Genomic DNA, 15158 nt, shown 5'->3' with positions numbered 1-15158 from the left:
AAATAAAACATTTGGAACTGTGAAAAACATAGCATTCTAATTAACATCTTCAGAATGCACACGCCTACTAAACACATTTCTACGTAAATAAACAAAAAAAAAGATGGCGCAGGTTACCACAGAAATAGGTCATCATGATTAAAGAACTCAAACTGTTTTTTCTTTTTGCATGGTTGGGCAGTTTACATTTATTTACCGTATTTATAGGATTTTTTTTTCAGATTGTCACATGCCATTGGCTATGATGTCATATCAATGCTTTACTCATTCTTACTTGAACGGTCATTCATTTCAAATCACAAGTTAAAATGCTTTCATGTATTAAGCAAGTTAATTTTAAAAAATTGGAAAACTTGTGTGAACTTTTAGTTTGCAATGGCGCCAGTTACATTGCAAGCTAGATCAGAAAGTAGGCCCCACTACACAAGTCTTAGGATTGTTATGATTATTGATTTATGAATTCATTAGTAGCTATTATTTATTAAGTTAAAAAAAATATTTAAAGTTTGAAAAGTTTGCCCAGTTATAATTCCACACATTATCGTTGTGGAAGTTCTCATTGGGTGTGACAGTAATTCACCAACTCTGCAAGTTTGTGTTTGCCCATTAATATAAATATCCTACTTGTAATTAGGTTATGTGTTTTAGAAAAACACTGGTTCGTTATAAGAAATCAACCCATAATAACATATATTTAGATTGTAAGCTCACAAGGGCAGGGCTCTCTCTAACCTTTTTGTGTCTTGGAATTTGCTGTACATTTTGATCATGTTACACTTGTCACTGTAATTACTATGTCTACCAATGATGTATTATGTATCAGCGTCTAATATTTTGTGTATACCATTGTCTGTATTATTATTTACCCCATGGTTTTTTTCTGACTCTGTACAACTTACTAATTGCTCACATTTTGACCGATAGTTGATGTTATTGTATTTTAGGTTATTTTGTGGCATTTTACTTCTATTTGTCATCATCTACAGTGAAGATGTTTTAGTTGGAACTTTTTTTTGTGTATAAAATACCCCCATCAGATTTTAAAAAGCAGCTGATTGACTTTTTCTGTTATCTACCAAATACTTTTATGATTTATATAACAGTTGTGTCAATAACTGGTGTAATCTGAGATATTCTTCTTGTGGATACATGTTCTTCAACATGATGCAAATGACGGATGAGGTAAAATGTAATGTCATCCCTGTACTGTGACAATCAATTTCATATGTGTGTGTATGCTGCCTTCCCTTGTGGTGTGTGTTTGTTTGTGTGCGTGTGTGTAAACTGCCTTTCCTTGTGGTGTGTGTGTGTGTGCGTGCGTGCATGCGTGTGTGTAAACTGCCTTTCCTTGTGGTATGTGTGTGTGTGCGTGCGTGCATGCGTGTGTGTAAACTGCCTTTCCTTGTGGTGTGTGTGCGTGCGTGCGTGTGTGTGTCTGTGTAAGCTGCATTTACTTGTGGTGTGTGTGTATATGCTGCCTTTCCTTGTGATGTGTGTGTGTGTGTCTGTGTAAGCTGCCTTTACTTGTGGTGTGTGTGTATATGCTGCCTTTCCTTGTGATGTGTGTGTACACTGCCTTTCCTTGTGGTGTGTGTGTGTGTGTGTGTGTGTGTGTGTGTGTGTGTGTGTGTGTGTGTGTGTGTGTGTGTGTGTGTGTGTGTGTGTGTGTATACGCGCACCAATGTGTTAGAGCTACACCTAACTGAAACAAGATGGGAAAAAATGACTATGGGAAGTTTATAGGAAGGTGTATAATTAGTCGATCAGTATTATGTTACCCTATTCATATCTTAATATCCCTTTTAATACAGATGGCACACACAGGGATAATTTCGTCAAGTCGCCCAGCAGTATATTACAGCGCATGTGTGTCTCAGGGATTCGGTGCGAGCCAAGGTACATTCCAGCACTTTATATTACCTGCTGCTCTCAAGATGACTTGGGATAATTCCATGTCATTTGTGAAATATTAAAAACATTTACGTAGGATGCCAGAGCAATTGCAGCAGATAATATCTAAACTCTGTTTTTCTGCTGGCTTTTCTGCATGGCATTTTGTAATTATAGCTGTGCTGTTTCCTTATTTATCCTGAATAAATAACATGTCACTGACTTTATGGAAGAACAGAAAAAAATGGTCATTATTTTTTATATTGTGATTGTGATTGTGGTGAGAGCTGTGCCTCTTAAGTGTGTGTGTGTGTGTGTGTGTGTGTGTGTGTGTGTGTGTGTGTGTGTGTGTGTGTGTGTGTGTGTGTGTGTGTGTGTGTGTGTGTCTGTGTGTGTTTGCTTGTATGTGCGTGAGTGTGTGTGTTTATGTGTGTGAGAGTGTGCGAGTGTGTGGCTGCTCTTGTGTGATATATATATATATATATATATATATATATATACATATTTATCATTATTTTAGTATTTACAATTTACATATCTTCCACAGCACTGTACTGAGTATATATAGTCTTGTTGTCACTATAGATAGCTAGATAGATATAACATTATTATGTACTAATATAGTGTTGACATCTTCTGTGGTCTTTTACAGAGTCTGTGATCATGCCATTCACTGTTAAGTAAAAAAGGGATCCTCAAAGTACACAAATAAATGCAAGCATTATAACATACACTAAAAGAACAGCTTTGTGTGGGACTATGCTTGGATTTATGTATGTACAGCTGCAGTGAATCTATGTATAGTGACTGTTACAAGTATATTACAGTCATCAGTCAATCTACAAGTATAGGCTGCTAGGACTGCTTTTCTTCATAACAGTGTTCCTCTTGTAGGGTAGACTCAAGTCACCTGCACCCCCTCCTTGCCCTTTGCAACTTAAAAGAATGCAGTCTCTTGCATTGTAAGGGTAAACAATGCTATCTACTTAAGGGAACAGCAATGGGCTGTATACAGGTGTAATCCTATAATACCAGTGACTGTTGCAGGCTCACTAAACAGCAAGCATCACCACCAGCGAATGTTTTCTTCATTTAAAAGAGAGAGAAAAAAATAGTTTTGGTTACAAGCGCCTATCCTCTTTAATCCTAGCCCATTGTTCACGTGTATGCAGCTTTTCCATTAAAGTCTCTTTGGCTAAGATAAATAAACACTGGTATTTTAATGGTTCAGTAGCTAGGCTTTTGTGATAGTCTGTAAATTTAGGAACTGTTAAATTCTTAATTACTGAGAAAGCGAAAATGACTAGAAACATTAGTTGTAATACCCATAAACCAAAAGAAGGCAGCAACACTGACATCCCTCCACCAATGGTGTAAAATAAATAAGTTATAAAAAAGAAGCAATTCCACAACACAACAGACAAAAGACCCAATGTCAATATTATTCGTGTACGACCATCACAAATAAACAAAACGGGACAGGTATGTGATCAGGTGTAGGTCACAAGTTAGGATTTGCAGAGTGCTGTGACCACATGGAGGGGAGACAATCAGTGAGTGACCGGGATTGTGACAATGGACAGCATAACACAGAAGGCAATAGACACTGGTCAGGTCTTACCTGTTTATAGAGGACACGCTGGGCACAGTGTCATTGTCACAGATCCCCTCTGCCAGAAGTCTGTCCCGGATCTCCCAGGCAAACATGGTAGGGTTTTGCCTCTTGTATTCGGCTATTTTATCTACTACTTTCGGTGTGGCTACTTTAGGCTTAGATCCCCCGATCACTCCCGGCTTTATGCTGCCTGTTTCATAGTACCTGTTAGGGGCAAGACACAGCAGCAGTCAGCGGGAGCCGTACACACAAGAGGCAAGTATACTTCCCATATCATAAAACGCAAACGCAAGGAAAATAATAGCGATGCAAACGCAAGGAAAACAAATCCTATACTCACTGCACTTTACGTTCTGTAAATGCGCAATATTTATAATTACTTGTATATATTATAAACACAATATTTTAGTGCACGTGTTTTTACGTATATACTGTAACGTTTTCCCATAAATTGAAGTCAGTGTTTATTGACCCTATTCGAATCAAAAATGATCCTGCTCCCTGTTACCAATTATAATGGAAATAAATATAATAATGATACTAATAGTCACTTTGGTTTTATAATTACCTACGTGTTTGCGAGCAGAATTACAAATCAATACACAGCAGCTATTTAAGACTCGTAATGTCATTTTAATCCCATTTGCTGGGCGGCAAATTGGGAGGACTGCGAGGGACATATGTAACATCAGAAATGGTTCTTCCATTAGATTATTAATAAGGTGTGCACTCATTACCCACTAGCTTGTGACGGCTAACATTCCCTACTGTCACCTCTGTCACCCATATAATGCATGCTGTCCTGGGGGACTCCTGCTCACGCAATGTGCTCCTTCATAGCTCACCTAGCGTGATCACACACACCACTACACCACCAGATAGAGGTTCTTACCTGCCCAGGATCTTGCTGACACAGCCATGGCTGACCCTCAGTTGCCTGGAGATGTCACAGGGTCTGACGCCCTGATGGGCCAGCTCCACTATCCTCTGCCTCACCACATCAGGTAGTGGTCTGCCATTGACAAATACCCCCCCGAGCTGGTTGACACCCCCATGCCCTGCTGGGGAAGAGGGAACAAGAAAGAGACACAAAGAGAGGGAGAGAGAGAGAGAAAAACACAAAACACTTCATTAGACAGACAGTAAAGGGCTGAGATCGTCCTACAACCAAACAGACTCATTCCAATACTTAACTAACATATAATAATGTGTTGTGAATCCGGTTCTTCTATACACTGGCAACAACATTCCATTCTATTTTATTTAATTGAGATGATGATCTGACATGGAGTTCTTTTTGCTGCAGGAGATATATAATAACCGTGCCTGCGATACACGGTGGCACTACTTCTGATCCATTTATGTAATAAATGTTATCTATCTCTGCTTAGTATGCGAACCTAATAATGTGCTGTCTATGAAATGGCACCTAAGCTGGACTCCATGCCTGCTCACTGCAGTGTAATGAGATCCACACCACACACGTGCTGCTCACTCCTGCTGCCACTGACCAACTGTGACCCAGGAACAGAGCAGCCACCAACATCAGGGGCTGCACACCGCAATCAGGAATATTGGAGCCAAACGATTTCTCTCCGATCAAGGGATGATCACACTACAACACGTGACTAGCAGGGTGACAATCAGCATTAATAGCGCCAGGCATGCGCTCTGCTGCCTTCATCCAATCATACAATTGCTTCTAGGCAGTGGTATATATATATATATATATATATATATATATATATATATACATATATATACATATGTATACATATATATATATATATATATGTATATATATATATATATATATATATATACGTATACATATATATATATATATATATGTATATATATATATATATATATATATATATATATATATATATATATATATATATATATATATATACACTCCTAATATATGTTTATGTTCAATAAAGGCTTGTAGGGAAAGCGTGCTAATGCTCTATTCAGCTGCAGTTCAGCTCCAGGCTTCCCACTTTTCTGAAAAATGATATATTTATATTGGCGAGTTTGTCCCCTGCGCTGCTGACAGTGACTTATGGACTCTGAACTTGAGGAAACTCTCATTGCCCTTAAATCGATCCAAGCCTCTCCACAAATACAGTTTTCCCCAATGGTCTCCCTAGCTGGCAGCCTCTCCTGCCCTGTCAGACATAGCTGGGCTCTGTGCATGTATGGCTGGGGCATATTGTCACCGTGTGCCCGGCTGGCTGGCTGGCTGCTACTACTACTACTACCGGTCCTGGGCACGGCAGCTATACAATTACCTGCATGCAATATTCCCAGCACCTCTGTGATCAATTATTCATCATACCTCTGATAACTCCTATTACATGTTATTAAAAGGCAACAGATGCAAAAAAGAAAAGAAAAAGGAAAAATAATAGAAATGAATAATTGAAATACTGGTTCAAATGGCCCACTTGTATTGTGTCTTTAAAAAATATAGAGAACACACACACACACACACATATATATATATATATATATATATATATATATATAAATATATATATATATATATATATATATTCCAATATTTTTTATCATGATATGTGCATTGTGAGGCAACTTTAATAACATTACATTACAATTTAATAATGTATTTGGGGATCTCCAACTTAAGCAAACGGCGAGTGTGTACAGCTCAGATATTTAATTAGGCTTTACAATTATTATTTTTTTTATATTTTATGAAATATGAATGAACAGACTAATATTTACTAAATAATTACGTAATTTGTCCATTCTGGCAAACTGATTTCACTATACATATGAGACTACATATATTTTCTAAGAAATGCTTCCTGGTATATTGTTATATCACATGCATTAGTGTTTATCCCTAATAAACGAGCATTTTGCGTACATTCTAGATGTGTACATTGACAATGTTAGTAATATTCCATATTTTTAAGCTCGTGCATGCAAAAAATTATAATAAGTAAATGAATATTGTGATATTATTAGGAACACGCTGATTAGTCTTCCTTCCCCACGGATACAAATATTATTTTATTTTTCAGAAAGATAATTAGATTTTTAGCAATAATTAACCTCGCCACTATTTATTTTTGTTTTTCATTTTTTTTTTAGAGAATGGAGCTAATGTATTTTACACTAATCAGCTACGTTAGCTAACGAGTTATATTGGAAAATTATATAATGTATATGCTTCTAATTCTTATTATTAGATTTGAGCCATTACAAGCCTGTAGACAGCTGTGTGGCCCCAGACACTGTGTTGTAGTAACTGTGCTCGGCGTTTCAGTACCAACACCGGGCATTGAAGTTGCCCAGAGTGCTGGGTTTGGACCCTGCTAGCCAGAGATGGACCTGTAGACCTAGCAGAAGGCTTTGATGGGATGGGTTAGAGTTGAACAACGTGTGGTTTGCACCCTACAAGCCTGAGATGTTCCTGCATAGATATCAGGAGAAGGTTGTGATGGAACGGTGGGAAGTTGAGCAGCGAAGCTTGGCCACTGCTGGCTAGGAATGGACCTACATAGCATCAGGAGGCATCTATGTCAGCTCAGCAGTGTGAGATGTGGACTTGCTATAGCCTTGGCTGGACTCCTACAGACAGCAGGAGGACACTGTGATGGAATGGAGAGGAGCCGGGCTCCGGTACTCACGGTGCATAGCCGAGAAGGGATCTGCCTTGCAATGCATATCCATGGGGAGGCAAATGAAAGGGAGGAATTCGGCGGTAGTCGCCGTTTCGCCTCTGGACTGAACTTCACTTGAAGAAAATAAGCTGCACTCGTTCACAGACGGGTAGCTCGTCCCCGCTCCCCCCTGGGCAGAAGGCTGGGAGCAGAAGCCAGGGGAAGGTGGCAGTCCGGGTGACAAGCGACAGCTGGCTGGGTAGAGTCCTTCAGAATTCCAGGAAAAAGGAGCAAGTCTTGTGGCAGCCAGTTTCTCTTCTCATGGCTGCTGCCTGCTGCTTGTTGCTGAAGAGGGGAGGCTGCCTGGCTGCTGGACCACAGGAGGAAGAAGTGTGCGAGACACTTGATGGAAGCTGGAGGCAGCCAAGTAAGAGTTTGCTCTTCTCCAAGTCTTTGGCTGGAGTTTGCTGCTGACTTCAAGGCAAAGTTAAACAGGAGGGGGGAAAATCCAGGGGTGCGGTACGATTTCAGGGGGACAGAGCAATCTCCGGAAAAATGGAGACACTGGCTGAAGTTGTCACTTTAAGGTGGGATGTGTGTGCTAGGAGGTTTGGCTGGAGAATGGAGCCTCCTCTCCCTGTGTGTGTCTCTCTAAAAGCTGCAAAGCCCCTCAGATCCCCCCCCCCCCTTACACACACACACACATACATACACACTCTCACACATACTGCCCTCCCCCTTTAGTTGGGAGATGGATGACTTGTCAGACAAAGGGAATAGATTCCACCACTCGGTGATTCGCCAACGCAAGAAAAAAAACTGGAGCTCTAGTAAGGAGGTCCCTGGCATCACCCTGTCACTCCAGAGGGTGCGGGGAGAGGAGGGTGGCACTGGGGAGGCACAGGCAGAGAAAGAGAGAGTTCAGGATTAGAAGTACACAGAGAAAACTAGCAGATAAGATAAGCCTTAGATAAGAGCACAGCGACCGAGTGACAAATGGATATTCATCTACCATCCAGGGCTATTTGTTTAACGCTGATAATATAGTTTCTATCGCTTAACACTTCATTCGCTGCCTGCCACACATCACACAGAGGAGTGCAGCTCTCCATCAGGGCACTGCTGCAAGAAAATAATGACAAACATAAGAGCCAGTAAAAGAAAGTTAATACATGTTTCTCAGGTCATTGAAAAGGCAAATTATTAATTCCCCGCGGTGGATGTGACATCGATTTATCATTAGTGCGCTGGGATCAATAGCAAAGGGATGGCAGGAGAGGGAGAGAGTGCAGGTCTATTCACTTTCCATGGAGGAACAGAACGTTACCTCTGCAAGCCAAGTTTCGCTCCTACCCTACACTCACCAGATACAAACATTGCTATTATTAAATGCATTACAGAGGGGTGATTAGTGCAGGTACAGTGCAGGGGTCTGATAGCAATACACAAACAGCCAGAGATAATTGTGGCATACCCTGCTTAGAATAGCAGATAGTACTGGATATATATATATATATATATATATATATATATATATATATATATATATATATATATATATATATATATATATATATATATATATATATATATATATATATATATATATATATATATATATATATATATATGTTTTGTCTTTCACTGAAGTGGGTGAGAGCAATGCGTGGACTTGCATATTGTAAACACAATGTTATACAGACCAACAACAATGGCTAGCTATGTGTTTGTAAATAAATGTGACCTGTTTCAGCATGATGCCAGCTTCCTCTGGGATCCAACTGAAGAGACACCTGCTGTAGAAGTCTCTATTTTCCCATCACCTAGTGGTTTTCTAATGAAACATTATTACATGTCCAGCTCTTTTTAGACAGAGTACTTATTAGTCATTTGAAGGCTCATATAGAGAGCCATTGGTGCATGCTGCTTGTCCACACTAAACTCTCCTGTGAGCAGTCACCCTGAACGTGCAGCCTCCACTCTCTGCAGGCTGCTGGGTACCCGCACAGTACCACTCCAGCCTCATATGTTCCTGCCCGCCTGTACCTTGCTGCCTCTTCTCTATATACTGTATATCATTCCTGGCCTTGTTCACTCGCCAGTAAATAGATTTAAGTGGCTAGCAAGTGGTTTAAATGCCAGCTCGAGTTAAGAAGAGTGTGACCAACCTGCGCTGCCTTATCTGATGTTTTATGGAGATTATCTGTAGATGGCGCTCTCTGGTCTGGTTATAAACACACATTACACTCTGGAGTCAGGAAGGGGGGAAAGTTTTTCAGAGCACTTTTCAGTCTTCCAGGCTTACATACAACATTCTCATAATGAGATGCCAACTCCTGGGAGTCCTGCACTAAATACATATGAGGTGCATTATTATTATTATTATTATTATTATTATTATTATTATTATTATTATTATTATTATTATTATTATTATTATTATTATTATTATTATTATTCTAATCTGGTGTGCTTATGGGATTTATGTGTTTTTATAAAGATCTAAGCTAAAACAAATGTTGCCAATATCTGAATGTGTATTTTCCCCCAATTACCTATTTGGATCTATCTTTTATATTGGCTTGCGGTTGTGTTTAGCTTATCTCATACAAGCCCCATTATTATATATACAATTTTATTATTTTGTATACAATGGAGTATATCATGGAGCACGTTGCTCAAGTACAGTTTGTTTGTGTCATATAATATATAAGTCACAATAGGCGTGTTGTCCATATGCATTTATTTGGAAAGCTGTTTAGGTATGATCGGGCTTATACCATTCAAAGGCACTGCTAGTAAGTAGCAAATGCTTCTGCTAGTCCTCGGTGACCCCATATATGAATTTGTTTATAAGGAGTCACGCTGAGCCCTAATGGACCAGCTTTACAACTTGATAACTGGTAAAGGTATTTGAAAGGAAAACAGACCAGAGAAGGAATAATGTGCCTTGTTTAGGGCTAAATCTGTTATATTTCACACACAGCAGAAAGTGTAACTGTTAGATCTTCCCCCCAATTACCTCTGAGTCTCCCAGGGATACCCCCTGACCCCCTACTGCTAGTTATAAAGCGCTAGCTCCGAGGTCCCGCTAAATACCCAGCTTATTCCTCATCTATTCTGTGATGGGGACTTTTGCCCACATAGTACTTGGAAGGTGATCCCAGTCGTGGCCGTTGATACATATCACTGTCATTTTCCTATATGGACGCTGTTCCTTACAATCCACTTTGAGTTCCCCCCTGGCCAGGATTGGCTGGTTTTATTAGGTCTAGCACCAGCTTTTAAATTAACCTCTCCCCTTCCCTCTTTCTGTAGAGAACTTTTTAGTCTCCGACTTCAGAAAAAAAATACACTTCAAAAGAGTTTCCTGCCTCAGAGCGGAAATTTAGAGGGGAAATGCAACTTTTCTCGGTGTATATAGGAGATAGGGATCTCCCTGCCTGCCCCATTACTTCTGCTAACGCAATAAATGGTACCTTCTGATTCTAATAAGAACCAGTGCCTTTTTTCACTTGTTTTGGCAAACTCTGTATAAAAGGAAAGCACTAATGTACAGCTGCCCAGGTTACTGCATGTGTTTCGGAAGCTTGTATAGAAGTTATCTTTATGGCCGTTATCTTATCTTAACTGTCACTGATTCCACACACAGGTTGTAAAGCTAAGGAAATACTGGATGATCTCTTCTATACACAGATAGACCTGCAGGTTGGAACGGTGAGATTTGACCTGCTAAACTGGTGGACTTTCACTAAAGTGGGGAGAGGATTAACCAAAGCGCTCCAGTTCTTCAGTACCAAATACTCAATGTTATGGTCAATTGAGGAAGACAGTGTGAATATACAAATGATATGGTGAATATTTCACATCTATCTATCTATCTATCTATCTATCTATCTATCTATCTATCTATCTATCTATCTATCTATCTATCTATTATCATGTGTCAACACCTTCAAACTCTTAAAAAAACACCCTTCACTAAGCCAACTCAGCTAACCGAGTGAACATATTTGAAGTTTTGTTATGGTAACAGGTCCATGGAAACTCCTCCTGTACGCTGCATAGAGATAATTAGGGCACCCGGAAAAGGATTTTCCTGTAAAACTTGCATTGGTGTGATCTGGTTTTATTTTAGGTGATTTTTGTGTGTGCTTTTTATGGCACACATAATGTTATTGTTGAGCACCAGGCCTTCCTCGCCTGCACTCTCCCAATGCCTGGCCAACTCACATGTACATAGGATGTGTTTGTGAACAAAATGTATGTAATATTATTTTCCTCACCCATTCATTTGCAAGCGCACACTGGTGGCCAGAATGGAGCGGCTGCTGCTGTAAGAGCCTCTGGAAGGATGAGTTTTGTTGAGCTTCTGGTACAATACGGAACACCACAGGCTGCAATTTCACACTCCACAGCACAATTACCCTACAGCTATCCCTTCCCTCTCTCATCCAAGACCCCCTATTTCCTCTCCTTTTGCCTGCTTTTAATACAACTGCATATTTGATCTGAGTGTCTCGGGCGGCGAGGAGAGGATGGGGAGAAGGGGCAGGTAGAGAGGGGCTCCACACTAAAGTCAGCTGGGCCAGGCCAGTGCTAATAGTTTGCCCAACTCCCTGCTATTTACTCTAATGCCCTGAATGGCAAATGGGCCACGTGTGCTGGCCTTTATGTAGAACCCGACACTTTAACCTCTTGCCTCAACTACAGGCATCTCTACAAACACAGACAAGAAGCAGCCAAAGCCCTTTCCAGCCCCACTCACAGCAAAGACAACAGCGAGCACTGCACAGATGCCCCGAGCACAACAAAGGCAGCACACACACAAGCCACACACACATTCTAAAGAACAACACACACACTCAAACCACACAAGCCACACACACATGCTAAAGAACAACACACACAAACGCCACACACACAATCTAAAGAACAACAACACACACACACACCACACACCACACCACACACCACACCACACCACACAAGCCACACACAAATGCTAAAGAACAACACACACAAACGCCACACACACATTCTAAAGAACAACACACACACATTCTAAAGAACCACACACACCACACACATTCTAAAGAACAACACACACATACACACACACACACTAAAGAACAACACACACACACACACACACACACACACACACACACACACACACACACACACACACACACACACACACACACACACACACACACTCTCTCTCTCTCTCTCTCTAAAGAACAACACTCACCACACACATTCTAAAGGACAACACACACACATACACACAAACACACACAGACACACACACACAGACACACATACACTCACACACAGACACACACACACCACACACCTTGGTATAACTACTTAAATACATGAAATTCACAAAGGACTGTCCTAAAACTAATGTTAATGTAAAATTAATATAAATGTAAAAACAATATACACATAAAGTGTATAAAGTGCATGGCATTGATAAACATACTCTAGAGGGTAACAAAAGTACACCAAGTGCAAAATTAACACCCACGCACGCACGCACGCACGCAAATTCACAGCACTAGCCTAAAATTAATGTCAAATGCATATTAATGTAAAGGAAAAACAGTTCTGAAGCACAATATGCACAGAATAAAGTATATAAAGTGCATGCCTCTGATAAACATGCATTAGAGTGTTGCAAAAGGACAATACAATTATGAATGAAGATAGCACAGTAAGTTCAAGCAGGCACAATGTACATAATTGTCTTTATGAATCCAGCATGAATATAATTATGCAAGGTGACATCTATCCCTGGCCACTGTGCACCCCGCTTCTATACTTACACCCCAGTGAGGCCCTGTAAGCGAGATGTATGACATATAGTGCACATGAATAAATCCCTGCAACTATTCTAGCCTGCTTGTTTTGTGTGTAACTCAGGCTCTCTCTGCCATAAATAAGGTGTACATATCAAACTCATATTAATGCGTGTCCCATTCTCCGGCTCCCCGCATTAGGAAAGCACTGTTTATGTCTCTATACATTTTCTCTATAAAAGTGCAAATGAGTGAAATTATCCGCCTTATTAAAAGCCCCTTTTAATCAGCAGTAATGAAGGATCCTCCTCCTGCCTCTCCTCTCTGCCCTTCCAAGGTTACATCGCCGCAGGGCCTGCCACAAATGTTCACTCACACTCACAGAAATAACATTTATATAACCTCACCGGCGAGCACGGGCCGGACCACTGCCTGCTGCCTGCACAGACACAGAGACCACCACATACTGCACAATATGGCGTGTGTGTTTATACATGTGTGTGTGTGTGTATATTTAAATGTGCGTGTATATATGTGTGTATGTATATATATATATATATATATATATATATATATATATATATATATATATATATATATATATATATATATTACTAAACGTGGAATTATGCATTTGTGACATATAAATATAGAAACAATAAATAAGAGAAGAAAATAAAAAGCAAAACAATGCAAAACAAGGAGGTGGGGAAGTTACTTCTGACTTGCGAAGGCTCAGGTTATCAAAATGTCAAATTATGTGTTAATCATAATCAGGAATATATATATATATATATATATATATATATATATATATATATATATATATATATATATATATATATATATATAGTATGTAAGTTGGGAATATTGACTTTCCTGTGCAGAACATGATCATATTGCCTCTGCTTACACTGTTTATTCTAGTGACGGTGTAAATGCTGTTTAGATTATTTTTATAATGATTAACCCTCTTGGAAAGTGAAAAAGACTAAGTTTGACGTGTAATTAAAAGGGGTTTGTTAGAATGGCAGGGAGTCATTCATCTCCGGCATCAGCTGTTAATGGCCCCTGGCTTTAGAAAGAGAGAGGAAGAAAGAGAGAGAGAGAGAGGAAGAAAGAGAGAGAGAGAGAAAGAGAGAGAGAAATTGGGAAGAGAGAGAGGGGAAGATAGGAGAGTTGGAGGGTAGAAGGGAGTGTTATGGGAAAGTTAGAAGGGGAGAGAGAGAAAGAAAAAAGAGAGAGAGCGATTTTTTGGGATATTTTGGGAGCTGGTTCGAGGTTCAGTTAGATTAGATAAGGTGTAAAGTTGCCCGGTTGTTCTTCCATGGTGGATTCTCCTCAGATGAGGACAGTGAGTTGGAGTGGATGAGGGATGAGAGGAGGGGAGGGAATGTGTGTACAAGTGAGCTGTGATCAGCCATCATATCCTCCCAGCACGCAGAGCCTGATGCTGCGACAAGCAGGTGGACCCAACACCAGCCAGGGAGACCCGGGAGGGAGAGCTGTGACCTGATCTGCTGAGGTCTGCCTCACTAATATGTAAGATTTCTATATGACTTTCTGTGACTTGTCACTCATTGCATGGCGCTCTGTCCCTCACAGGTCCCCCCTCTGTGCTGTGTCACCTGGTCCCCCCTGTTGACCGCTCCTACCACTCCAAGCAGCACTCCTGTAAGTTCACTTTCCCAGCTTATTCTTCTATACTATATATGGAAATATCTAGCAATCTGTTATTACGTATCCTCTACCTGCCTATTAGCCATCATCCCATCAGATCCTTGTCGCATCATCCTTGTATCAGTTCAGACATGACTGTGTAAGCAAGATTTATTTCCTGGTATTTAGAAGCTTGATACATAATGAATATGCCTTTACATTGTCATAGCGGCAGAAAACTGTTCTTCACTAATATGCTTTAATAACCACTGCTTTTCCCCCACATCACTTCACAACCACTGCTACAATTGGTACTAGCCGACTGTATTAGATTACATGCGTAATTAAATGATTTTATGTTACTTTGTGGCCTTGTGTCATTTTTCTAAACGTATTATGGTATGACCCTAAATGATGTTTAAAAATAAGAAAGAAAAAAAGAACACACACACACACACACACACACACATATATATATATATATATATATATATATATATATATATATATATATATATATATATATATATATATATATATATATATATA

At 39.9% G+C, this 15158-nt stretch overlaps 1 protein-coding gene across 12 annotated transcripts in view; it reads right to left on the bottom strand.

The window, feature by feature from the left end:
* Window positions 1–7455, bottom strand: part of PAX2 (paired box 2) — a 122068-nt gene extending 114613 nt beyond the window's left edge. For 7 of the 12 annotated variants that reach the window (XM_068257900.1, XM_068257903.1, XM_068257902.1 and 4 more), the window contains exons 1-3: window positions 7171–7298; window positions 4398–4566; window positions 3512–3709 (exon numbers count right to left, since the gene is read on the bottom strand). In XM_068257900.1, coding sequence (XP_068114001.1) covers window positions 3512–3709; window positions 4398–4566; window positions 7171–7213 — 410 coding nt within the window. In that variant the 5' untranslated portion in view covers window positions 7214–7298. Of the gene's footprint in view, window positions 1–3511; window positions 3710–4397; window positions 4567–7170 lie in introns of all 12 variants that reach the window. The other 5 variants (XM_068257901.1, XM_068257899.1, XM_068257908.1 and 2 more) reach the window with 2 other exon arrangements.
* Window positions 7456–15158: the final 7703 nt, after the last annotated feature.

This window comes from Hyperolius riggenbachi, chromosome 10, assembly GCF_040937935.1.
Source record: "Hyperolius riggenbachi isolate aHypRig1 chromosome 10, aHypRig1.pri, whole genome shotgun sequence".
NCBI lineage: Eukaryota > Metazoa > Chordata > Amphibia > Anura > Hyperoliidae > Hyperolius > Hyperolius riggenbachi.
The sequence above is the reverse complement of the archived record's forward strand: the minus strand, read 5'-3'. Positions and strand labels throughout refer to the sequence as shown.